This window comes from Betta splendens, chromosome 12, assembly GCF_900634795.4.
Source record: "Betta splendens chromosome 12, fBetSpl5.4, whole genome shotgun sequence".
Lineage (NCBI taxonomy): Eukaryota > Metazoa > Chordata > Actinopteri > Anabantiformes > Osphronemidae > Betta > Betta splendens.
Window position 1 is genome coordinate 1,868,284 of NC_040892.2, and position 24,069 is coordinate 1,892,352.

Sequence of the window (24,069 nt, forward strand, 5' to 3'; positions counted from 1 at the left end):
TATTCATATTTACAGCAAGCAGCCGTGGGGTCTGTGGATTCACTGAGTCACAGAAAAGCAGACAGTCCACGGTGTGAGTGTGTGTTTAATGCAGCCTTGTGTATAGTTTTACTAACAAACGCACTGACAGGCATTTCCTCAGCTACTAGTTAACGTGTTTTTACTCTTACACACACACACACACACACACACACACACACACACACACACACACACACACTCACACACACACACACACACACACACACGCAGGCGGCTCAGGAAACAGCCCTCGCGTCCACCTGTTGCTCCCGACCTGTATGTCCTGGTTTATTTCAGGAAAGGAATGGCATCCGCTTCATTGGCTCAGTGCATTGTAATGTATCAGTCCCACTCATGGAGGTCTGTCATCCAGATGTTTATTTGTTTGTTTGTTTGGTTTTAATTTTTGTAACAATGTAACAATACTGAGCTGATTCTTTCATTCTTTCATGTTTTTGATGAACACGTGTCCCTAATTCTCCTGTTTCATGTAATTGCCCTCTGCACAACGTGCATGAGTGTATTTATCACGTCACTCTCTAATAAACTGTCACCAAATGTTGAGTATTAGTTTGGAGACGGTGATGACGCCACTGGCCACTAGGTGGCGGTGTCGCGCTGCAGCGGGTGGTGCGTCTCCACTGAGTCTGTAGCTCCCTCTGCTGTCAGGGTTCTGTCTGTGCCTCGTGCGGTCCTGACAATGTTCCGACACCAGCACAAACATCTGGTAATGACAAAGTTTGGGATTTGGGATGAAATCTAGACATTTTATTAATACAGAGGTCATCTGGGAGCCACTCTGCTAATTACCCAGTTGGTGAATTAATGAGCTACATGAGACTTGTTTGGTCATTTATTCATGGTTCCTTTATTGGTATTGAGAGCTGTAACTTGTCTTGTTTCTGTCCTTCCTGTGGTCACGCTCACCCAACAGGTGGACGTCTGCCTGGATCAAGTTATTTGGTAAAAATAACAACAAACCTCTTTTGACCTGAGGGTAAAAAGAGTCAAGGACAGGTCACACTGTACCTGCAGGAGCAACCACATCACATGTTTGTGCCTCTATTGACTGTTTATTCACCAGCTGAGTCACAATGCGGTGCGTGACAATCAGCACAGTGACCAATGTCTGTGTAAAGGACACACTGAACTCAGATACTATTGGATGTCTGTCTTCAGGCAGTTCTCTTGGTTTACTGTTATCTGTATCTTACTGCGGAGAAGAAGTCAAGTCAATATGATGTCAGACAGAATCAGATCCTCGTGTGCTTGTGTTACTTTTGTTTTAATTAATGGCCTTGAACGTTTATTGTGAAGGCCTGAGGTGTGCGCCTCCCTCTGTCTCCTTCCTCTCGCGCCCTCTCCAGCCACGCATCCACATTCATGTGCACACAAAGGCCGAGTCCTATCTGGTATCAGCTCCTCCCACGTCGCTGTCTCAACGTGTCTGACAATTATTAACCAGCTGCTGCGGCTCCACTGCGCTGATGCATGACTTACCTGAACTCCAGACCAATGAGCACACGCGGAACACACGCCGGTGCGAGACCTCAAACATGGAGTGAATCATTTGTTAGGGGACGCTGTCTGCTCAGGTAAGACTGTGTGTGTGAGTCTGTTAATACTGTTAATACTACAACTGTAAAAAGAGGCGAGGAGAGTTGTGTTAAACCGGACCAGTAAAATGTATAAGTTATTCATCTAAAACCTTAAGGGAGAGATTGGCAATGAATGCATGAGTGGATGGTTGTGACCAGGTACAGAAGAGAATTGTTTTTGTGTGGGTTGGAGTGAACTCACTTTAAGTTCTGTATAAAATAACTATACTGATAAATGCTTTACATTCAAATGAAACAAACAAACTGGGGGAGACTCCACTAACACAATTAGGTCAAATCTGTGTGTGACAGAGCAAAGGTCACGCACATGATCATACAAAGAACGAGCGGGCTGGAGTGTGTGTGTGTGTGTGGGGGGGGGGGGGGGGGGTCACACAGGAAGCCAGTGAAGGCAGCAGCAGGGTGTGTCGTCGTTTACCTTGGCTTCTTTCCCGCTGGCTACATGTTTAATGCTCAGAGCTCCGTGGCTGATGATGCTGTGTTGAATATTGCACTGATTTCACAAATATAAAAAAAATGACAAAAACTAAAATGGAAAAGTTATTTTTTTTTTGTTTTCGTCCAGCAAACAAATCTCAAGTGGTCGATCTTGCGAAAGAAAGAGCTTTTTATTCCTTGAAGGCTGTTGATAAGAGAGAGACGCCTCAGGCCTGTGTTGGGTTAATAGCCTTTGACAGCTTATTAAACTGGAACGTTGCCGGTGAGGTCGACCAAACGAAACGTGTGCTTCAGGGAACCTCAGACGTGTTGGGGCCTGAAAAACCGACAGGAAGCTGCGCGTGTGTTGAAGTTAAAGACAAGACTGTACATCCTTGTATGTACTAACATCCACGTATGTACAGTCTGTGAGCAGGTTGTTATAGTAACAGGAGTTACAAAAACAAATGCACTCGAAGTTCCGGAGTCGTTGGTTCAGATGGAACAGTAGGTAACAACAAAACAATTCAAAAACTTCTGCTTGATTAGTTTTGATTTCACTTCAGTCGCTGAACAGTCTCACGCTATCGTCGTAGCTGCTCGTTGGAGCTTCATAATGGGAATGCTCCTGTTCCTGCTTGGATGTCATTGATTTACATGTTCAAAGAGCGCATACTGTACATCATGTGTTAAACATGCTCAGGGTTTTAGATACATGCGATGTGAAGCCTTTGTCCCAGTATGTGCAGTTTTGAACGTGTCATATATGGAAAACGGCATTTAATGAATGAAATGAAGCCGCTTTATTATTTTTTTTTTTTCCTGCATTCTTTTTTGCACTGCGCCTTTAAACTATGCTGTCGCCAGTAGAAACTTGATTTTGTGTCTGTAGAAAAACAAAGTGTCAGTCAGAGGTGGGCGTGGCGGCGCCGCTGGTGCAGCAGCTGCTGAATACCTGAGACAGAGAGGAGAGGACGGCAGCTGCCTTCAGGACACGCGGCAGAACCCACATGAAGGCTTCAGCAGGCTCCGTGCACAGGGTTCAAGAGTAGGCAAATGGTCGGGTCCACGCTGTCATTGCTGGTCACTGGGTGGAGTAGTGTTATTGAACCTCTTGAACGCAAGCACAAAAAAAGAAAGTGAAAGAGCACAAGACAGAGGGATAAATATAAGAGGCTTCAGAGAGCGACAGGGAGCGAGGCTGCAGGGAGAGGCCTGCTTTTGCTATGTTACTGAAGGTAAGTCTCTAATTATATTGTTTATTTCTGGACAGTCACGTGCGGGCGCTCGTTGGTTTCCAGCGGCGCTGTCACAACCCTGCGCAGGCGTCTTTATTTAGAAGCTGCTGTGATGGGAGCTGCATTTGTAGTTTGGCTTCAGTCTCATCGCTTGTCCCTGTTTGCAGACGAGGCCGCTTCAGCATGTCTCACTCATGTCCTGTTTGTTCCAACAGTAGCTCACGCAGCCGGACATGAATAGAGGAGCTGCGAGCGCCGCGATCCAGACGGGAGACGGGAGGACGCTGTCCAGGTGAGGCTTCACTCAGAGCTCAGCGCGTGACGGGACTCCGCGAGTCCTGTGTAAAAAGGCTAAATGTACAGTAGATCATCTGTCGTGTTCCTTTCAGAGCTCAGTTTCTCTCACTGCTGACCACCTACAACTGCTTCCTCAAGGACCAGACGCAGCTGCACCTCGCTTACTCTGTGGTATTGTCGCTTTAGTGATCGTGAGCACGTGGCTTCTCTCTGCTGTGTTGTGGAAAGTGAACTTGCTTGTCGGTGGGACAGGGAGCGGGGGGGCACGTGGTGGTGGAAGGCTTCCTGAACGTGTGCTGGGGCGTCCGGAGGCTCATCAGGCTCAAAATACAGGACGACAAGCTGACGCTTCCCTTCGCTGCCCTGACCTCGCCTGAACCCACCAGTCCCGTCAGTCCGCTGGAACACAAGAGGCGGGTTCTTCTATCCCGACACAAGCTGAGCTCTTAGGCGGCTGCTGGAGTCTCAAACCTTCCGTCCACTCCACAGGGGCATGACGCGCTGGGGGGAATGCGTTGACCTTCACCAGATCGACGAGATGCCGGAGACGGCGCAGGACGTAAACAGCCCCGCGCCAGGTTGTTACGAGTCCCATCAGCTGCAGCTTCTGAGCAGCTGCCTCCGTGTTCTCTCACTCTCTCTCTTTCTGAACATTTAAAAGAGCCTCCTGTTTATGAGACCTCCACACTTCGTCCGATGAGGCACAAGCACCTGGAACTGGAGGCCGAGTCCAACCTCTTTCGCTGTATGAGCGACGCCTCGTTAATTAAGAGGAGGAAGGTCCGTAAGTCTGTGGCACAACAAGAGCGAGAGCGGCAGCATCGCTTCTCCATCAACGGGCACTTCTATAACTATAAGGTGGGTTTCCTCGACCCGGGGCCTTCTTCTCGGTCCTTGACCTTTTGACCTTGAGGTTTCCAGGCTGTGACTTGGTGAACCTTTCACTCTGCTCTATGTCCTATCGTACGCATTGGCACTGACCACCTCTGTTCTTCTACAGACCTCCGTCTTCACCCCGTCCTATGGTACGCCAACAAAAGTGCGCATCACCAGCCAGATGACCACGTACCAGGTTATTGAACAACTGCTAAATAAGTTCAAGGTTTGTTTTTCTTAATGTAATAGAATGTAGTAATACAGTATATATAAAAACTCAATTATCAGATTTCGTCGGATCTGAGATTTACTGTAATTAGTGAAAACAGATGTTTCCTATTTCCTCCTCCCACAGATACAGAACGATCCCCAGGAGTTTGCTCTGTACTGTGTTCACCAGAGTGGAGGTATGTTCTGTCCGCTTGTAGCCAGAAGGCGAATCGAACAGCGAAATGACAAAAGCGTCTGCGCTTCATCCAGAAAAGAAGAAGCTGAGCAACAGAGACGAGCCTCTGTGGGAGCGCTTCCTGCAGGGACCCTCTGACGACATCATGAAGATCTTCCTGATGGACGCGGATGAGGAGGAAGTGAGCAACGACGTGAGTGCAGTGAGGTTTCAACTTCTTTTAACCAAACTGCCCCATTCATACATTACACAGTGGATGTACTGTCTCCTGTTGCTCAGGTCGCCCAGTACCTCAACTTGGAGCTTCCGCTTCTAGAGCAGGTTCTCCAGAAACTCCAAGAGGAGGAGAACCGAGAGATCCAGATGGTCATTAATAAGTAAGTGTAAGAGTTCTTAATAAATAATTAATATCACTGTTCAGAGAACTGTCTTCATGTGCTCCTGTTTTTTACTTGTGTGTTTACTGTGTTTATATTAGAGTGGTTGAAGTAGCATTTTGTGGCCACATGATGGCGCCAGCTCGTCATGTTTCTGTATGTGTGTCTTTGTACAGGTACAACCACCATCACAGACTCTTGTCCCACATGCTGAACAGTAAGATATCTCCTCACATTGAGACCAGCGTCTGACGCTTCAGACTGTGGGAGCCTGAAGCCTCTGCTCAGTCTCCTCAACAAACACGCAAAAACAGTGAAGAAATTAAAGGAAACACGTTACACTGTTACATTCAGAAAAAGTCTTACAAATGAAGCCTGTCTGTCTTTTTGATTTATTTGTTTTGTACCTGTATAATAACATAACATAACATAAAGATGTAAATAACTGAGTATGAAGTGTGTTGAATACACGTGTTAGTGTGTTGTCATTTCCATAGTTTTTTACAGATGTTTATTTGCTAAAAGTTTTGTACAGTTGATTTGTGTGGAGTCACCTTGAAGTTTTCAGCACGGCTTTTTTAGGATGAACATTAGTACAAAAAACAACATGTCCAAAAGAGGAACTTCAGGGACACTTAAGTCTGTTGAAGAGCACGACTTCAGATGCAGTAGAATGTTTCATAAAGCGCTGCCTTTGTCCTGAGAGAGCAGCGTTAAAGCTCTAAGCTTCGCAGCCTTTTGCTGCAGTCGCTTGTATTTGCCTGAGGCTCGAGGCCACACAGATGGAAAAACTGACCCTCAGCGGCCGATTCATGACAGAGTAAGTGGTGCTGCTTATAACTTTTCTTTGCTTTCCAACCCACAGAGCAGCCTGATATTAACTAAGCGCTGAGTCGGATTTTCCTCTTGTCTGAAGAATTGCTACATGATGATAATAAACAGTAACTGGATGTTTTATTAAAGTGTCGAGTTCCACTGAAGGCTGAAAGCAGCCCCAGCTACAGCTTATGTTTTATTATTATTATGTGGTGTGTGGGGCCAAACGTAGATGCACCATCTACTCAGGGTCTGTTATTTCCAAACACCTTTAATGAAACAGTTGCTAGAAAATCAATCAAAGCCGGAGAAGATAGAAACGCATCCAGTTCATTAAATATTTGAATCTTTATCAGGGAGTCTCCTGCACTTTTGGGTCAATATCTCATGTTGATCGTTGCGGGGGTCAAAGGTCACTTCAAACCAGCACTTCAGCTGCTGCAAAGGCAAAACTTACAGTTTATTAGTGCACAGTAGAGAAATATTACTTCACTTATATTATTATAATATTATATTATTCGGTAACACACTAGATTTACCCGTTGCTGAAGATTGCAGCTTTCCAAATCACGCTGTGCAGACTTGAGGCATTTAGTTTTTCCCAGGACAGCACTGAACTTATAGTGGATCACATTGGTCACCTAATGAGATGAACAGAACCAAACAGAACTTAGTAGGAGGCTGTAGAATGGCTCAGGTCCAGTGATGTAATGACTGTGGAAGACGTGTTACTCACCTTAAGCTTAGCCACAATGACCGAAACCAGTTTAAACATCTTCTCGTTCTTGGAGTTAGCGTTGAATTCAGTCACAGCAAAATGAGCTGCGCTCTGAAGATCACGCGCCTCTGGATTAATTGGAGCCCAGCCACCGAGGAGAGGAACCCGTCCTAAGTCAACGCACGCACACACACACACACACACACACACACACACACACACACACACACACACACACACACACACACACACACACACACACACACACACACACACACACACAGTCACTGCATATAACGCAGAGCAGCAGCTTGTTCCTCATGTAATCAGTTCTATTCGTTATTTCAGCAGGCTCCAAAACCAACTTCACTGAGCCAATGACAACTCATCTGCCGCTGGCCAGAGCAAATGTTCTGACTCACTGTACCCGACCACACTACACTGTGTCAATGTCTGCAGACAAAAACATCACCAAACAGGCACACACCTAAAAGAACACTTGAACCTTTGTTTAGGTTCAAAAGTTAAATAGCTTCTACATTCGTGCATTACACATAATTCACTCTATCCTGTTCATCTGCATTGTCAGTGACATCCACTGATGGAAATCAACCGGATAACATTCCTCTCATTATGTATTGTCATATGTACAGTATATTATCTAATTAACAGTTATTGTACAAAGTTTCATACAAATGAATATAAAACAACACATATTCCTGATTATTGTCCATGTTGCTGTTTACTTGCTACGATGACTTCCTCCACAGCCTGTTGTCCCGTGCTCAGCTGGGCCACTGACAGACAAATCAGCAAAGATACTGGCAGATACATCTTCAGACTTTCGTCTCGACGTCAGCTCCAATCGTCCTGCGTCCCGTGCTGATATCGTCCAGATTCCACAAAAGGAGAGAGAATAAAAAGGATTTGTTAAACAATATTGAAAATAAATAGATAAAAAGTTTCTAAAAAGCTTTAAAAGCTTTAAATGCTGCCGTGCAGTGAGACATGAGAACCACCTTTGTAATGCTCCTCACCAAGTGAATGCTGGAGCCTCAGTGAAGCAGACAGATGAGCTGGAAAGTGAGCGAGCGAGAAAAGTGAGGGAGGCACAGGGTGTGACCGCTGAATAGCACGGCTCTGGTATGTTTAACGAGGCGGCGAGACCACACCCGAACAATGAGCGCTAGTGGACTCCACAGCGCTGACTGCTGCGTGTGTGTGGAGACGCTGGTGTTGTCTTTGTGTGTGTATACAAATGAATGCGTACTTTCATGGAGCTCAGTGGCAGGCAGTGAGTCAGCGAACAAACCAAAGCACAGCTGAACCACATAACACACTCGTAGGCAGATCACTCACTGTATAAGTGTCGGTTTATCTAGACTGTATGGCTGTAACTGCTTTAATAATATACGTGTTATTATTCAGATTATTTTAGATTTATTTTTATGGTCATCTATTTCTGTCCAAAAACAAGTTGAACAAGCGCAGCAATGTTGTGATGGCTGCACAGAACAATGGCACGACAACCAACCGAACCACTACAGACCACACGTGGCATGAGGTCCCTCAATGCTGCACATGGATTACGTTGAGTCTCAAAAACTACAGTTGGAAGTTAGGAATCAAATAATCAATAACTAATTCCACCTGTGTTTTTTTTATCTATAATAAACAGGTTCAACAATGACTTCATATCAAGATGAATTATATAATCTGAAAATAACAGTTTTTTTAATTACAGTGCAGCTGTATTTTGACCTAAGCATGCAATAGGACAGAGCATCCAGGAGAGGGAGGCAACACCCCACTACATGTGGCAACAGGTGGTTCACAGACTGAACAGCTATTTCAGATGGTAAAACACATTGTTTCACTTTTAGAAAGAGTGTTCCACCTAAAACTCACTGTGGCTCAGAGATGCTTTACTGCTTATGTACTAGCGTGACCTACGGTGACTGCAGATTGTTGAATTATTGCTAAACAAATCACTGTCAGTTTAGTCTTTACTCAGACAGTAAAGTCTGACAGACTATTTGTAATATAACATTTATGTTGATTTTAAAGTTAAATTTCCATCTGGCACAGGGAGAGATAGGATGAGTGATGTTAAAATACAGGCAGCATAAACAGAGATATCTAAATGGATGTTCTGGATGAGAAAGAATAGATAGACAGATGAGACAGCAGATAGGCAGATGGAACAGACTGACAGGTAGTGAGGCAGATGGACAAGCAGATGTAGTGGGTGTAAAAAAAGCTCATGCAGATGGAGAAACAGTCAGAGGAAAAAGGAGCAGAGCAGTCCAGGGTTTCAGCTCAACCCTCACAGTTTCATAGAAGTAGTATTTGCTGTGGGATTGAGAAAACCTCATACATACATACAGCCAGTTTCAAATAGATGGACATAAAATGTGACTAAAATAGGCTGAAAACCTGCAGAGCTCTGTCTGTGTCACTGTTTCAGATGTGTGCCTGATTGAACTCACTGTTGTCTCTAATAGCCCCCAACCCCATAGTGGAGGCCTGTAATGGGCAGGGTTTGTTCAAACTGGAAATCCCCTCTTTTGAATGGAATAATTGACATTAGCGTCGCTGGCCTGGCGAGTGGACCGTGTGCACCAACCGCCACTTCTCATCCAGACTGGTCCTGTCCACTCTGTTAATAATGACCGTCAGCTGCAAAGGATTTGCATCACTGTTTCAGTTCTGAGGACAATGTAGGTCAAAGGTCAAAGTCACAATACAAATATGTAGTCTAAATCTGACCACGATGGTCCACCCCTGTACCTGCTTTTATGATAGGGTACAACTCTGTTAATCAAACACATGTTCACTGTACTTTTTCAGTCTGGCTGGCGCGCTATAACACACAGCTTATCTGCTGCCATGATATGGATAGTGCGTCACATACTGTAGGCAGGTGTTACTGAATCACCAATGAAGAATCTGGTCATAATGTATAAATGTGCAGCTTAAAGCCACCCAATATGAAAACCCATGAAAATGAATGAGACGGGTGTTAATCCAACCTTGGGTCCTTTTGTTGTTGTACTGGATCGTGTTACAGTGACAAATGTGTTTGTTGCCCTCTCTTGTTTACATTAACAAGGATGAGCAAAAGATCGCTCCGTTTGCTAATGAGGCATCAGCCCCTGCAACTATTAATGGTTGTGATGTTTGTGTTCTGCTCACACTTGGGGTAAATAAATACATCAGTCAGGGCCGTGTCTCATCCAGCAAGGTCACAGTTCTGCAGAGACTAAATCCCCACAGAGTCCTCCTGGAAGTTAATTATAGTTTAAAGTTGCTTTGATGTGAGTTCATATATGCAAAAAATACTTGAGTGCAGTTGCTTTTTAAATATTTTATTAGACGTAAAAGATTTTTTTCTTTTAGTTTAATTAGTTCTGCGGCGCATTCCTTGTCTGACACCTGGGAACTCTGCTAACAGTTTAGCCTAAATAATCCTCTTACAGTCAGGACCCGCCCACTCAGCGCGATGATTGACGGGCGGCTCCGCCAATAAGACGGCGTCCATTCGTCCGGCCTCCTCTTCTCCCCCTCCTTCGCCTCGTAGCCCGACTTCGCTGCTCCCCCGTCCCGCTAGTTTGGTCTTCAGCCGTCGCCGGAGCGCCGGACACCAGCTCGCCCGTCTCAGCCATGGAAGACGACAGCGCCATCATGCCTGTGTAACGCGGGGAAACGCTCCAAGGTGAGTTGGGCGCCGGGGAGTGCGTGAAGGCGGGCGGGGCGGGGGGATCAGCGGCTGTGGAGCTGTGCGTGGGTACGAGAAAAGTTGATCCGCCTGAGGTCGCGACGGGAGGGAGCTGCGCGCTCCCACGCGCGTGTCCGCGCTGGGGATGCGTCCTGCTGGCTGCTGCTTGAGCGTCACAGGACTTAGTAGAAAGACGGGGTCTCACAATTCTAAGTCAACTCTGTTATTCATTACTGTTTTATAATTGGGAAATGTGACATAAACGTGGGGGTTGTGGTGAAAATGCTGCCGCAGTGTTTTGTGTGCATCAGGAATAATGTAGTATAAAAACTGTAGTTGATAAGAATGTCCTTGGTAGAATATATGACAGCTCACCTGTGGTTAATGCTGGTTATGGTTCCTGCGCGTAAGCAGGACGTTATCTTAATGTAATCATATAAGTAATAAGGTGTAAAGGTCTGCTCTGCAAAGTGGAACCTCTGGTCTTTGTATTTATTTAGACTTTAGCTCCAAAACCCAAGAACACGAACACACTTGGCAGCGAATAAATGAACATTTCAAACTATGAGTCATCCCAACACACTTGTTTGATGTCATAAACAACACTGCCCCCCTTTGTTTTTCTTATTTTTATAGGACTATAGCAAATGATACTGCACAGAATAAATTAATAAATTAATGAATACATTCATGCATACATTCAAATATAAGTGCAGTAGACGGACGGATGGACAGCGGGATGCAGTCTCACTGCAGATGTGCATTCCTCCAGCCAGCGGAGCCTTTAAATAGAGCTCAACAGGAATGCAAAGAGAGCGAGCAGAAAGGCCGAGCCCGGGGGTCTGACAGTGGGTGAAGGATCGTAGGTGGTGGATGAAGGCACAGCGGCGACGCTCACAAGTCTTCCTCACGTTTGAATCAATTTGCTGAGATGGCGTCACGTTTGAATGAAAATGTAGGTCAAGGATCGCTGTGTACCGTCGCTGAAAGCTGCTATGAAAATCAGGCTTAATGTAACTCGCTCTTGCGCGAGTGTTCAACTGCACGGCGGACGTCAGAGTTCGAGCCTCACCCGCAAATCCTGCAATGTGACGCCGGTGCCCGGGGTTGTTTATGAAACAGACTGGCCTGTGATGCATCAAAGAAGTGATAAAGTGCAACTAAACAGAATCAACGATCTGTTGTCGTACACGAGGAATTTGACTGTAGTTCAAGAAAAGCTCAGAGACGAATAGGCAAATTGTGAAGTTCTCAGTTTCAGCTTGTTCATGTGATTTTCGTTCTGAATTAAAGCTGTACTCTATGTCATGAATTAACCAAAATGAGTGTGAGGATGAGGAGGACATGGTTCACAACAGTTTTACCCACTGCACTGAATGTGCAAAACTGGGGAAAATAGTTTTAGCTGTTCTTAAGATGTTACTCATGCGTTTTCAGTCTTTTATCTTTACTTCAGCAGCGTGATATGATTCTATTGTTGTTTGTCTTGGGTCGAGAGCGTCTCTGTGGGCTCCGTGTAGAGAGGTGCCACATACCTGGCCGCTCCCTGCATCTCTGTCAGTTACAGCGGACGTTTCTGTTTATGGGTTTCGCTTCACAGACTGGGTGGCCTGGGGCTTGTCTTTTTTGTTTTAATCCCCAGTTTGTCAAAATCCCATTGGATTTAAGAAAGCTGTCGTACCAGCAGCGCTTCTCCTTCTGCTTCTACCAGACACCTTGCTGTTTACCTGTGGGATGTTAACGTACACACGGATTCAAGTCTCTCTGTCTCTCACTATTAAAGGAGCCAGGAGTTTATTTTTGCTGCTCAAACATTGTGACCAAAACCCTGTAAAAACAATATAGAAATACATTTAGCGAACAAATTTGTGCTTGACTCAGGTGCTGCAGACATAAACAAAGACGAAAGGGAAATCCAAGGTTCCCACTCTTCTCCAGTCAAAGCCCGACTTATTTTGGTGTCATCTTTATGCAGAGTGAAACCTAAAATGCACAGTGCAGTTTCAGTAGAAAGTTAAAAATACGCTTCTTCAAATTAATGTTGACATTGATGTTTACATGCATTTAGTTGGGGTTGGTGTGGTCATGGTCACTGTGTGTTGTGTGAAGTTGTACGGCTCAGTGAGAAAATGTGGATGAAAAGTTTTTCACCTGTAGTTTACAGTTACACTAAATGCCGTAGGGGCTTTTATGATAAGAATGGATGCTCAGAGAAGATTAATCAATCAGAAGCAGGGATTTAAACGTATTTGTAATACAGCTCCGTTCTGCAAAGCTGAGGACCAAACACCTCCTGCTTGGAGAAAGGCTGTGCTGTTCAGCCTGCCTCTACTTCGCTTCCCTAATTCCCTGCAGACAGTTGTCAGTGGCAGTCCAGCCTCTTTGGCCCGAAAAGCCACATGCACACTTAGACCTTGACACAAGTCTTGTGCACGCACGCACACATGCACAGGCGCAGAGTCAGAGCCATCCAGCACTTCAGAGCACACACTCATAATCGCATGCATACAGAGCTAAACTCGGTCCAAGCCTTCATACGCTCCTCTCCGCACTCATATTTCACTAGTCACACACAGAGGGCCCATGGCAATCAAGTTTAAATTAGAGAGAAAGCTGCTCCAAGAAGTTGAGAGCTGCTTGCCAGGCCTGAGGCCACTGTGTGTGTGTGTGTGTGTGTGTGTGTGTGTGTGTGTGTGTGTGTGTGTGTGTGTGTGTGTGTGTGTGTGTGTGTGTGTGTGTGTGTGTGTGTGTGTGTGTGTGTGTGTGTGTGTGTGTGTGTGTGTGAAACACTCAGGCAGGCAGAAAGAGCCAGCTCTTGATATTAAACCAACTTTGAGGGGCCTAGATTGGGGTATTTTCCCTCCTTTGTGCTGCTGTTCATGCATTTTATCCCCACGCGCCTCTTATGAAGAGCTGTGTTCAGTATACTTTAGGAGTTCACCTGGTTGTTGAGATACAGGTTACACAATTACAAACTAGTCAACTCGTTTTTCCAACCAGTCAAAACCATCTTCCTCTGGAATTATCTGAACTTGCTGCAGGTTTAGCCACAACTTTGACTTTGCGGCTCTGTGGCGTCCTTGAAGGTCAGCTGGTCAGTAATGAAAGTAGTGAAAGTGCAGTCTGTTTTTACTGCGCAGTGTGGGAAATGGTGCGATATGCTCCTCGTGCAGCTGGAGCCACTGCCACTGCTAGCTCTGCATGTTCTGCTATAAACATCTCTCTGTAGAGTGGTTGAACGCATAATGGCGGCTCTGGAAGAAACCCTACTGGCCTTTTGATACATGATACATGATGCCAAACATCTGAAGATTGCTGCATCTGTTTTAGATTGGGGGAAAAACACATATTTTTGTCAGGAGACTAAATGTTTCACACTAAAATAGCACACATTTTTTTCATTTGGCCTCATATCATATACTGTGTGAGGTTATAATAGATAAGTACATAATGCTGTTAAAAACTATAGTTAAAGATGTTTTTGAAGTTTTAATGACACAAATTATGTTCTATTGAAAATGGAAACAAAAAGTACAAACAAGCATTGTATTATTTTGGGTATTGTAGTATTTTTTACTTTGTTATATTTGTGTTTCTAACTCAATCTACCATAGCAGCAGCTGTATGGGGCATAAAGCTTCAAACCACACTTGTAACGGGTTAGTTTCCAAACACGATGAACCCATTGTTGCCTTTAGGTTTTTGTGCCCACTAATGGTCATCGTCTTCTAGTCGGTTACATCCCACTTCTCTCATGTTATGGTGTTTTTTTTCTACACATTGTATTGCAATGTGCCAGATTCCCAGATGTTCATGCTCTACACCATCTGCAAGATGCTTACACGATACTATAGATTAAATACAGTTACAATGACATATGTGCTGTTTTTTTATTTACTTTTAAATGTGGAATAGAACCACAACACATATTTTCCACATTGTGGGACTTTTAAAGGGTTTTCTTAATAATGAAAATCATTTTGAACAGTTGAAAACCAGCTGATGGATTGAATGGAGAACACAGAGTGGAATATTTATCACTTGTTGAGATGAACTGGCTGTCCAAATAAACAGATAAATCCAAGAATGGGATGAGTTGAAGATAGGCTTTCTTTCCATGCTAATGTTATGCACTTCCATTACAGGTAACCCCTTTAGCTACAGCTCTACTGTAGACTTCCCTGGATTTAATTCCTCCATTTTGCATATCCATCCATCCATCCATCCATCCATCCATCCATCCATCCATCCATCCATCCATCCATCCATCCATCCATCCATCCATCCATCCATCCATCCATCCATCCATCCATCCATCCATCCATCTTCTACTGCTCATTCCCTCAGGGGTCACAGGGGGTGCTGGAGCCTATCCCAACTATCTCAGGGCGAGAGGCAGGGTACACCCTGAACAGGTCTCCAGTCTATTGCAGGGCACTAACATACCAGTATTATAGAAATTAATACAGTGTGTGTTAAGGAACTTGCTGACAACTTGCCTCAGTCGTGCCAGTGTAAGCAAAGTGCACCAGGTTAGGCTTACATACTGTAACTACTCTGTCCTGTGCTGTGTTGACAGTGAAAATACAGCCTACTGAGAAGGGTTTTAGACTTTGGCGGAATATAGGTCTGTGCTGGAGAGAAATGCTCTGTTGATTGCTTTGGTATAAAGCTCTACCTCTACATTGTAAGTGGTTACCTGCCAAACCAGCGTGAAGAATACTGTGGATTGATTTACAAGCTGGTGCGGCCAGAGTGCACCGGCGTGGTGGCTGCTGGGTGTTGACTCTCACCCTGCAGTGGTTCGTGTTCACCTGAAAACGTTCTGCTGGTGAGCCTGATGTTTGTCAGCTCAGCACATGGATCCGCTGCCATTATTACTTCAATGGCTTCATTATTACAGGCTCATTTCGCCTTCTCGAGGTTCGTTCATTGTAGGTAGTTGTGCAGATCTGTGTTGGTGTTCCCATAGTTTTGCTGAGGTTTTCTCACTTTGCAGCTAAAAGCTTAATGTGTGTCAAAAGTTGAAGGTGTTCTCTTGATTTCACAATTTCTTAATAAATTCTACCCTCATTTTTATAACTTACAATGGAAGCAAGCTTTTTCTCCAGTGTACAACTTTGCCAACAGTATACAGTGTTCAGGAGACACCAAGTAGTAATCCCTGTGTGGGATAAAGACATTGCCTGTATTACTGTAGTCTGTGGTTTATGTGGTTTTGGACATCTGAAATGACGCCCATCAATAAAAGTGTCGTTTTTTTGCATAAGTAAATGGATTATAAATGCCATTTTCTGTTCTATTGCAGAATGGAGATGATCTACCAACCACTGTTCGTTGTGTTATTTATTTGGAAACACACGTTGGTTCTTCTGGAGCGAAGTGTCTATAAAAACACGTGTTGTGTCGCAGAATTGTTTTTATACTGTGAATTTGATTTTCACCATATTGAATTGTTTGCCTTCCCAGAGACAAACGGACGACAAAGCTTCTGGCTTTTGTTTCTTCCGTTCTGCGTAGCCTGTGTTTTTTTACAAACAAGCCCATATGAGTCTGGTTGTGACTGGTTGCAGACAGCGGATGCTTGGCTCTACTATTAACTCTTTCATGTAGCCCTGGACCTAAAATACTACGACTTGGATGTTTACTCAGAGCCCACCACTGTGGGCAGCATCCACTAAACCTATGTCTTTTTCCTGTTCGTGTCTCATCACCGTTTTCCTTTTGTTGTGTGTTTTTCTTTCTCACTATCTGTCTGTCTTACTCATTCTGCTTTCCCTCCCTCCCTTCCTCCGTCATGTTTGTTGTCTTTATGGAGCGTTAGCAGTTTCAAAGGATGATTAATGGGTGTTATCGAGCATGGTGATCATATCAGATTTGGCAGGCAGGTAACGGCAACAGACAAGAATGAAACCAAGGTTACAGTACGTTAACAAATTTTAGCAAGTTGTCACTGTAATTTCTCAAACGATTGTTTTTTTTCATGATTGTACTGTAGTTCGTTGAACCCAACGAGCCTTTATCCGAAAGAGTGGAATTGGGATTTAAGGTTATATTGGACGACTTACTTAAGATTTCATTCACAGTGGAGTGTCTGTTGTCTCCTGCTTTTGATGAGGATGACACTCACTTCAGATGTGGTTGTGCTGCTTGGGAGGAGTGGGTACACACCTTGTCCTCCGGCCTTCCACCATTCTGAATGCTTGTGTAGCAATACTGAAATCTAACTCTTGCTTGTAACCGTAAGCTGTCACCATAATTCACCATGCTACTGTACATGTTGTACATTTATCTACAGGGTTCAAGTTCAAACAAATTATTTTGTTAATTGTTAGATATTAATTACAATGCAGTTGGTGTCTAACAATACAGTGTGTTCATTTTCATAAATAAACCTGTCACTGTAGTAATAGGCGTATTTATTTACTTCATAATTGGAAATTGAAAAGCTGATAAAAGTTTGACTTCTGGGATTTCTCTGGCGTAATGGACTTTATCACATCTATCGTGGATAAGCTGTTGACTGAATATGGCATTGTCTGCCAGTGTGCTGGAGTTCTCAGAGTTTTATAGCCAGTTTATGCTGTTGTCAGTGAGTCAAGCCTTGACATCAGTGCATTCATAAAAAAGAAATGTGTCCTTTCAAATAAGAACAGAGTAGAGTAGTGAGACCTCAGCCTTCAGCTCGTTACCTTTTCTAAACAGCATTCAACACATCAGATTGAAGTTGTGTGTTTCACTTCACTTCTTTTTTATCCAGATGGAGTCTAATAAACTGAGTCTGTAGCGTGCAGACTGAACAACAGCGGCTATGCTGCTTGAACTTCGAAGAAGGCGATTGTAAAATTAATGAGACAAAATAATGGATCAAGTGTCATAAGCGTGTTTGCAGAGACGCGCGTGTGTTTGCTGGGTGAGATAAGCTTATTTACTGAGCATATGGACACTGTTTACTGAAGGACTGTTCAATAGAGCATTGAAGAGTCAACATAAGGCTTTTGTGTTAGATAACACTGGTTAAAGTGTGCCTTACCTCGTCCATGTTGGTCACGTCTGCATCTGGAGTTCAGCTACGATGGACTAATCTCAACACGCCTTTTAAAAGCTCATAAGCAAATTTAGCCTGTGGTCCAAGGTTTGTGTGCTTCCTGTTGTATCTAAATAATTCAACACAAGTATTAATGTCATTATTTGAAGGCTTTCGCGTAGTGGGATGATGTAGAGGTTGGAACTCCCTCTGCCTTCGATGGTCGTTGGCCTTGTGGATCACGCACCCACAGACACTGTCTTAAAGTCAACAAACATGGAACCCAGCGATGGCGGTGGCTGTAAATTGGTCTCCTATCTGCCTGCTATCTCAGACAGTGCTGGAATACTTGGCTGTTTGTGAACACAATCTGCCGCAGAGCCACGCAGTCTGCCGAGGACTTTCTCTTTATTTTTCTTGCAGAAGCCATTAACTTACTGTACTCTCCTCTCCAGGCTGGTTTACTGTATAGCGCCTGTCTGCTATGACTTAATATTCCAACTGTACGTCCTGAAGCTTTGAGTGTGTGCATGTGTTTTCCTTGGGGTTTTCTTTGGGGGCTGTTTTCTTTGACTGAATCAGCCAAAAAGATCACGCAGTAGAGAATTTAATTCTACTTGGCATGAAAAGAAACTCACTTTTCAACAATTGTTTTTTGATCAGAGATGAATGCAGGTGTGGATGGAGTTAGTTATGACGACCAGGTCATGCTGTATTTCCACTTTTCTTGTTTTGTCTTCTTCTCCCTCCTTTCTCAATTCCAGTCCCATCGCTCAGTCTGCAATAAATTAACCTCAGCCTATCTCAAGTTAACATAATTTATGTTCCAGTGAGTCTCTGGGGTCAAGTGATGCAAGCTCATCATACTTTCATACAGTTGAAATATGAATTCCTGTCACATACCTCCCCCTAAGCTGGAGCTATCCATGGGGTTTCTTTTGTTTTCATTGGAGATGTTTATTTTCATTTCCATTTCCCATTTGGTTTTGATTTACCTTCTTAAATGCCAAGTGCTCATTAGTTTGGTTTGTTTTTTAACTTGCTCTCTGTTGGGGGTGTGGAAGCGCTCGCTGCTTGGTGCTTGTCCAGCTCTGCAATCTCTGTTCACTCGTCATTGGTTCAGTATCTATGACAAATGTACTGCCTTCACATCACTTCCTGTTTGCTGTTGGCCAGGCTAAGAGTATTACATGGAACACTGCTGGCTCGGTTTCTAATTGAAGTCCAGCTGAAGTGAAACTGAAAGCAACAGAGTGAATGAGTGACAAAATGGTCAATGGTCAAAATGGTCTGTTTTGTCTCTGTACAGTTGAAATCTGCGAACCATGGAATTCATATTTGTACTGCATGTGTACATGGACTCTGCGGCCAGGTTTACTGTGTGCATTGTTGGAAAAAAGCATGGTTTCTCTGAGCAGCCTGGTCGGAGAAAGTGCATGCGACCAGACTCTTGAAGGTTCTACCGAACTTAGTAGTAAAACATTTAAGCATGGCGTTCTTCATTTTTATGTTCTGATAGGAATGTTTTTTTCATTGGCTCAGGAGGCTGTGACTGGAAATTAAAAGTGCTGTTCCACCGTGCCCCTGTGCATACTTGAACGGCCCTTGAGGCACATTAAGCACAGCTGAGTTCACCCTGTCTGTCTGTTCTATCTTTGTCCCACTATCTCACTGGGTTTTGGTCTCCTCATTCCTAAAGTCATTTTTAGTTCTCTATTATCTAAATCTAATTTTCTTTTTCCATTGTCTCCAATTTGTTACCTTCTAACATTTCTACCTCTCTTTTCAGCATGTTAGGGCAATCAGTCAGCCCGTCTGTAGTAATAGGGAAAGCATGGAGTTCCCAGCAGTGTGACTCATTACTCTGGCAAACAGGGGTCGTGTGTGTGTGTGTGTGTGTGTGTGTGTGTGTGTGTGTGTGTGTGTGTGTGTGTGTGTGTGTGTGTGTGTGTGTGTGTGTGTGTGTGTGTGTGTGTGTGTGTGTGTGTGTGTGTGTGTGTGCCTCCTAATTTATTTGTGTAATCTAGGTGTATGTTTTCCGCACGCTTTCCTTCCTGCTGGACACATGGTGAGTTGTTTTTTTTTTTTTTTTTTTTTTGCCGGCACTGCAGAAGATTTGTTTTTACAAGGAGACAGAACCAAGACACAAAACAATGCAAAATGATGACAAACGAAAAGGTATATATGATTCTGCAGTGTCCTGGGTCAGCAAATCCAAAAAAATCAGCAAATGCTTGGTTTAAAAAAAAAAAAGTTAGTGTTGATGACCACTTGACTCAACAATCTGTCCTAATTATGTAGTAGGGATGTGTATTAGCAGCAATCTACAGTAGGGAGATTAAGATGTGAGGTACTATGATATGAGATACAGAGATTATGTTAACAAAACATAAACATTGTTTTTGTTCATATATACAGTGTCATTAAATGTTATGATTATCAAGTGTATAAATGTTTTGTCCCACCCATAATGTTGGTAATTATATTATAATTATTTATAGATGGCCTAATCATCTGTTTAGAATATTCTAAGCATTAGAAACAAATGGACTGCATGGATAAATCCCACTGGTTGCTCCCAGCAGTGTGGATGCCTGTGTTTACATTAGTACTGTCTTATTTGCCGCTTTAGAATGAAACCTTCTAGAGTTGGATTTTTTCCAAAATTTATAATTTACACAAACATTATCCACTTGCACAAGCGCAGTGTCCAGCATGCGAAGCTCAGCAGTCCAGCTGTGATGTATCCTTAGGTTAGACGTCATTGCTGTTTAAGATGCTGGATTTCCACCACTGACTGTTTACGGGGACATTAAGAGTCAGTTGTCACATGGAAGTACAGTTTAAATGAGCTGTTTGCAGCTCTGACATTGACTTGATGAGATTGATTGAAACAAAATGTAAAAAGTTAGGACTTTGGAAAACTTAAACACCACATCATTAGTCATGTGGATATTGTGGTTTAAACCAGTTTAAACTGTCCTTTTAAGTTTTTTTTTTAAATACTGAATTTAGTCTAAACACTTTATTTAGACCTGTGTTATCAGACTTCTCGATGCTTAGCGTTGGTTTAGCCCCATTTTAAGGAAGCACTGTTTGTGTAGACAAACTATTTTCTTGTTTAGACAATGTAGTATATCATATTTTGTGTATATTCATGCACAAGTGTGTTTCTCAGCATTGCATTAAACAGCAATCTTCAACTATCTGCTTTATGTCTTTATAATTGTTCCCAGCAGTAGCATGGCGCCAGTCAAGTGTACATGCACATGCGCGCACACAGAGAAACGCCAACTCACAGCGCACACAGCGGATCATCATCAAAGCCGTGTGGCAGAGCAGAACTGGGCCGAGGCTGCTGGCGTATTGACTTGGGCCGGGTTTGGTACAACGATCTGCCACCACATACTGTATGAGAGCGTGTGTGTATGATATTGTTTTTTCAGGCTTTGACCAGAAGCCAGTAAATGACACACGGCTGATGTATCTAGTGTGGTTACAATAAATTTAGCACAGCTGTTTTTGTAATTTGCTCCACTGTATTACTGCAAAATATAAAGGCTTTTATTTTACAGTGATAGAATATTCGTGCATCTTCTCTCCCCATCTTCTGCTTTCTGAATCTCTTTGTTTCAGTGAGGGATGGATATCAGGGATGTATGTTCCTGTGGCTTTCTGTGTAAGGCCTTGTCATATAATACAGAGCAGATGTGGGTGAGTAGGTGGGTGTATGTTTAAGAGCCTGTCATTGGCTCATACAGAGTAGCTGTTGTCGGGCCATCACCTTCTTCTGGCTACTAGCGGGAATGACTGTACTGCTGCGTTTCAAATACTAAAGCAGCACAAATTCATCAAAGTGATATACAGTCGCACATTCTTTGTGAGATTTGTCAGAGCTCAGTCTAAGGTTCATCAGCAGATGTGTAGGTCAGTATTCAGACGACTGGGAGTTATAACTTGGACGGTATCGCTGTGGAATTTTCCAGACCACAGCTGAAGTGCTGTGGTTTACGGTAATGTTCTGGTGCTGCCAGCTGACTCCAGTTGAACATAGTCCAAACAGTTTAAACGTAGTTAAACACAGCCAAACATGTTAAGAGGTGAGATCACATCTACATTTGAGCTTTTGTGTGGAAAAGTTTCCTTTGCACTTGGTTCTGATTCTTTACATTTACAACACAACCAAAACAAATGTCAGTAGGACCTGATTTCTAATTAATTGCATCTTTTTTTAGATCAAGTAAACTGTTTAGTGTGAGTTAAATGATCCATGTCCAATTAGTCCCACTAGTGTAGCAACCGTTATTTGTTTGGAGATTAATTAAGGATCAGAGCCTCAGTTCTTCTTTACATCTGGAGTCTAAATTTATCTTGGTTTCCTAGGAAATTTAGAGCAACACTGCTACGTCATTTAAATATGTGGACAATGGTTCACTGGAAAAAGAAGTTTGACTGTTGGTGATCACTGCAGAGAATGAGTTTGATCACTGCTTTACTAATTGTGGGACTCGGCCATCAGCGCTGGGAAGCTTTGAATGGTTTTCTGTTTAGCTTGTTTGTCTGGCTCTTTGCAACCAAGGTGATTTCATAACGCACCCTCCGCTTGGCCAGCGTGTCCGCGGTCATGCAGGAGTCAAGAGCCACTAAACTGGAACTAAATGTCTCTAAGTGAAGTTTAATAGTAGACTGTCGACTGCTTGTCGCTACACAGGAGACCAGTAGGAATGACATAAGTCCTGAAGATCAAGTCTGTTAAAGGTTTATTACCACAAATGGATGAAAACCCTAAAGCTGAGTGAGCGGCGCCTGCTTTGTGTGTTCACATGCCATTGTTGACTTTGTCCACACCTCAGCAAATGTTCCACCTACTTCTCCAACAGATGACTTAGATTTTGATCCCAGCTTTTCTTGCCATATTTGTCAGATACAGTAGCTCTCTGTGCTGCAGTGATGGATCTTACATCCAAAACAACAGAGAATCCTTTGACAATGAGTTTCTTCACTAAACTGTTTACTCAGGAAATTTAAGCACAGATCCTGTGGTTACGGGTGTGTGTCCTCCTTTTCCAGTAGTGCCAAAGCCCTGTACACCAGAGACAGCGGACTCCGATCATGGCTGTGGTTTGCATTCACGCATTTTGACGTGTACTGTGATACCGGGCCAATATCGTGATTTTTTTTTAAAGTCCTAGAATTTCTGTACTTGAGGTCAGGCAGCTGCCACCATTTTTCCACTATCTCTAAAAGTTCTAGATAAATGTTTAACTCTGCAGAACTTAATAGGTCACCAGATGTCTGGACATGTCTTATAGGCGAGGGAGGAAGTACCACAAAAATGTGGCAGACACTGGACCAGCATCCATCATCGGCTAAGCTTTGGAAGGTCAGCAGTTAAATCAATTTAATTTCCATACTCGGAGGTTTTTTTGCCAAAAAACTGTAGATTTTTTTTACAATGCTTTAAAATGACCGATCTTTAGCTTTTAAAAACCAAATTTAGCATCAAATCAACTAATCTGTTCCTTTCCCACTATAAATATTAAACCTACAGAAATCAAGTTCAGCCTTCACCCCTTTGTGTGCTGCATTGTATTTGTTTATAAGTGGCTTCACCGTTACAGACCTTTGTGGTCTTCATTTGCTGTGTGTCTGTGGGGGTTGCGTGTGGGACTAGCTGGCATATGGTAGCCATCTTGCCCTGGCGGCAGAGCTGGAGGAAATTCCATCGTCGTAGGACTGAGGCCAAGATCCCGCCGCTACAAACACACTCACACATTTGTCTGTCTACAGTTGTAAGGATCCTCTGCCATTGTCTTGCCCCTTCCCTCGAACACCAACCATCACAACTGGAGTCCTAATTCAAACTCATAGTAGTTAAATCCTTAATCCTAAAACCAAGTCTTAACTGTGGACCAGGCCTTTGATGTTGTAGCCAAAATGTCCTCACAATGATCATTTACGTCTGAGATTTGTCCGCCCAATGATCAAAAGATGTGTAAACACACACCACACAGGTTTATGAGACTGGTGCCAAACTCGTACACAGAAAGTGCAGTTATCAGTTGTAAGCACACATGGGTAATTCTTTTATCAAGATTTTTTTTTGTACTTTCTTCCTATGCATTAACTAATCATATTTTCCTGAGTGCAGGCCGTGGCGTGTGGATCGGCCGGGTGCTATCTCTCCACACATGGCAGCTATTACTCTTGTGTGTTTAGCCTCTTGGCCGTTAGTTTCTCTAGAGTCCATTTCACTTTCGTCTGTGGTATCCATGCCTTGACGTATGTATCTTTTCAGTCATTACTTTTGAAAACTTTGGCTTAAATAACGCAGAACCACAGGAGTAGGAGAAGCAGGTGATATTTTTTGCAGCATTTCACATTTTATACCTGAAGGTCACGCGATGAGTTAATTGCTGTTAAAGGAAAACCTTGTGAAAGTGTTCACCGTGTTCTGTGTCTCTGCCATCCTACGTTCTGACTCTACTTCCCAGTATCTGTCTTGTCACTGCCCTGCCAGATATTTCCAGTACTTTTCA

General features: G+C 43.5%; 3 protein-coding genes across 3 annotated transcripts in view; 2 read left to right on the forward strand and 1 right to left on the reverse strand.

Annotated features, from left to right (window-relative positions):
- The first annotated feature begins 2,949 nt into the window (after positions 1–2,949).
- Positions 2,950–5,701, forward strand: rassf6 (Ras association domain family member 6). Its single transcript, XM_029169808.3, has 11 exons — positions 2,950–3,295; positions 3,511–3,587; positions 3,685–3,763; positions 3,845–4,005; positions 4,082–4,170; positions 4,254–4,450; positions 4,593–4,694; positions 4,824–4,875; positions 4,949–5,067; positions 5,154–5,251; positions 5,428–5,701. The coding sequence occupies exons 2-11, from the start codon at positions 3,529–3,531 to the stop codon at positions 5,501–5,503; spliced, it is 1,032 nt and encodes a 343-aa protein (XP_029025641.1). The 5' UTR covers positions 2,950–3,295; positions 3,511–3,528; the 3' UTR covers positions 5,504–5,701.
- A 619-nt stretch (positions 5,702–6,320) lies between these two features.
- On the reverse strand, positions 6,321–7,947 carry si:busm1-57f23.1 (uncharacterized protein LOC368621 homolog). The gene is made up of 5 exons (XM_029169809.2): positions 7,805–7,947; positions 7,532–7,667; positions 6,804–6,955; positions 6,607–6,708; positions 6,321–6,505 (listed from the first exon to the last, which is right to left on the reverse strand). The coding sequence occupies exons 2-5, from the start codon at positions 7,617–7,619 to the stop codon at positions 6,401–6,403; spliced, it is 447 nt and encodes a 148-aa protein (XP_029025642.1). The 5' UTR covers positions 7,620–7,667; positions 7,805–7,947; the 3' UTR covers positions 6,321–6,400.
- Positions 7,948–10,359: 2,412 nt separating this feature from the next.
- Positions 10,360–24,069, forward strand: part of il11ra (interleukin 11 receptor, alpha) — a 31,133-nt gene continuing 17,423 nt past the window's right edge. Inside the window, exon 1 of the mRNA XM_029169147.2 lies at positions 10,360–10,500. The gene's annotated coding sequence lies outside the window, so the exon portion shown is untranslated. The remainder of the gene's footprint in view (positions 10,501–24,069) is intronic.

Bases quoted from the DNA above. Each gene is read 5' to 3' on its own strand.
- rassf6 (XM_029169808.3), top strand. From the start codon at position 3,529: ATGAATAGAGGAGCTGCGAGCGCCGCGATCCAGACGGGAGACGGGAGG. The intron at 3,588-3,684 runs GTGAGGCTTCAC...TGTTCCTTTCAG, and splicing joins GACGGGAGGACGCTGTCCAG to AGCTCAGTTTCTCTCACTGC. The intron at 3,764-3,844 runs GTATTGTCGCTT...TCGGTGGGACAG, and splicing joins TGCACCTCGCTTACTCTGTG to GGAGCGGGGGGGCACGTGGT.
- si:busm1-57f23.1 (XM_029169809.2), bottom strand. From the start codon at position 7,619: ATGTATCTGCCAGTATCTTTGCTGATTTGTCTGTCAGTGGCCCAGCTG. The intron at 6,709-6,803 runs GTGAGTAACACG...TCATCTCATTAG, and splicing joins TCATTGTGGCTAAGCTTAAG to GTGACCAATGTGATCCACTA. The intron at 6,506-6,606 runs GTAAATCTAGTG...TTGCCTTTGCAG, and splicing joins GCTGCAATCTTCAGCAACGG to CAGCTGAAGTGCTGGTTTGA.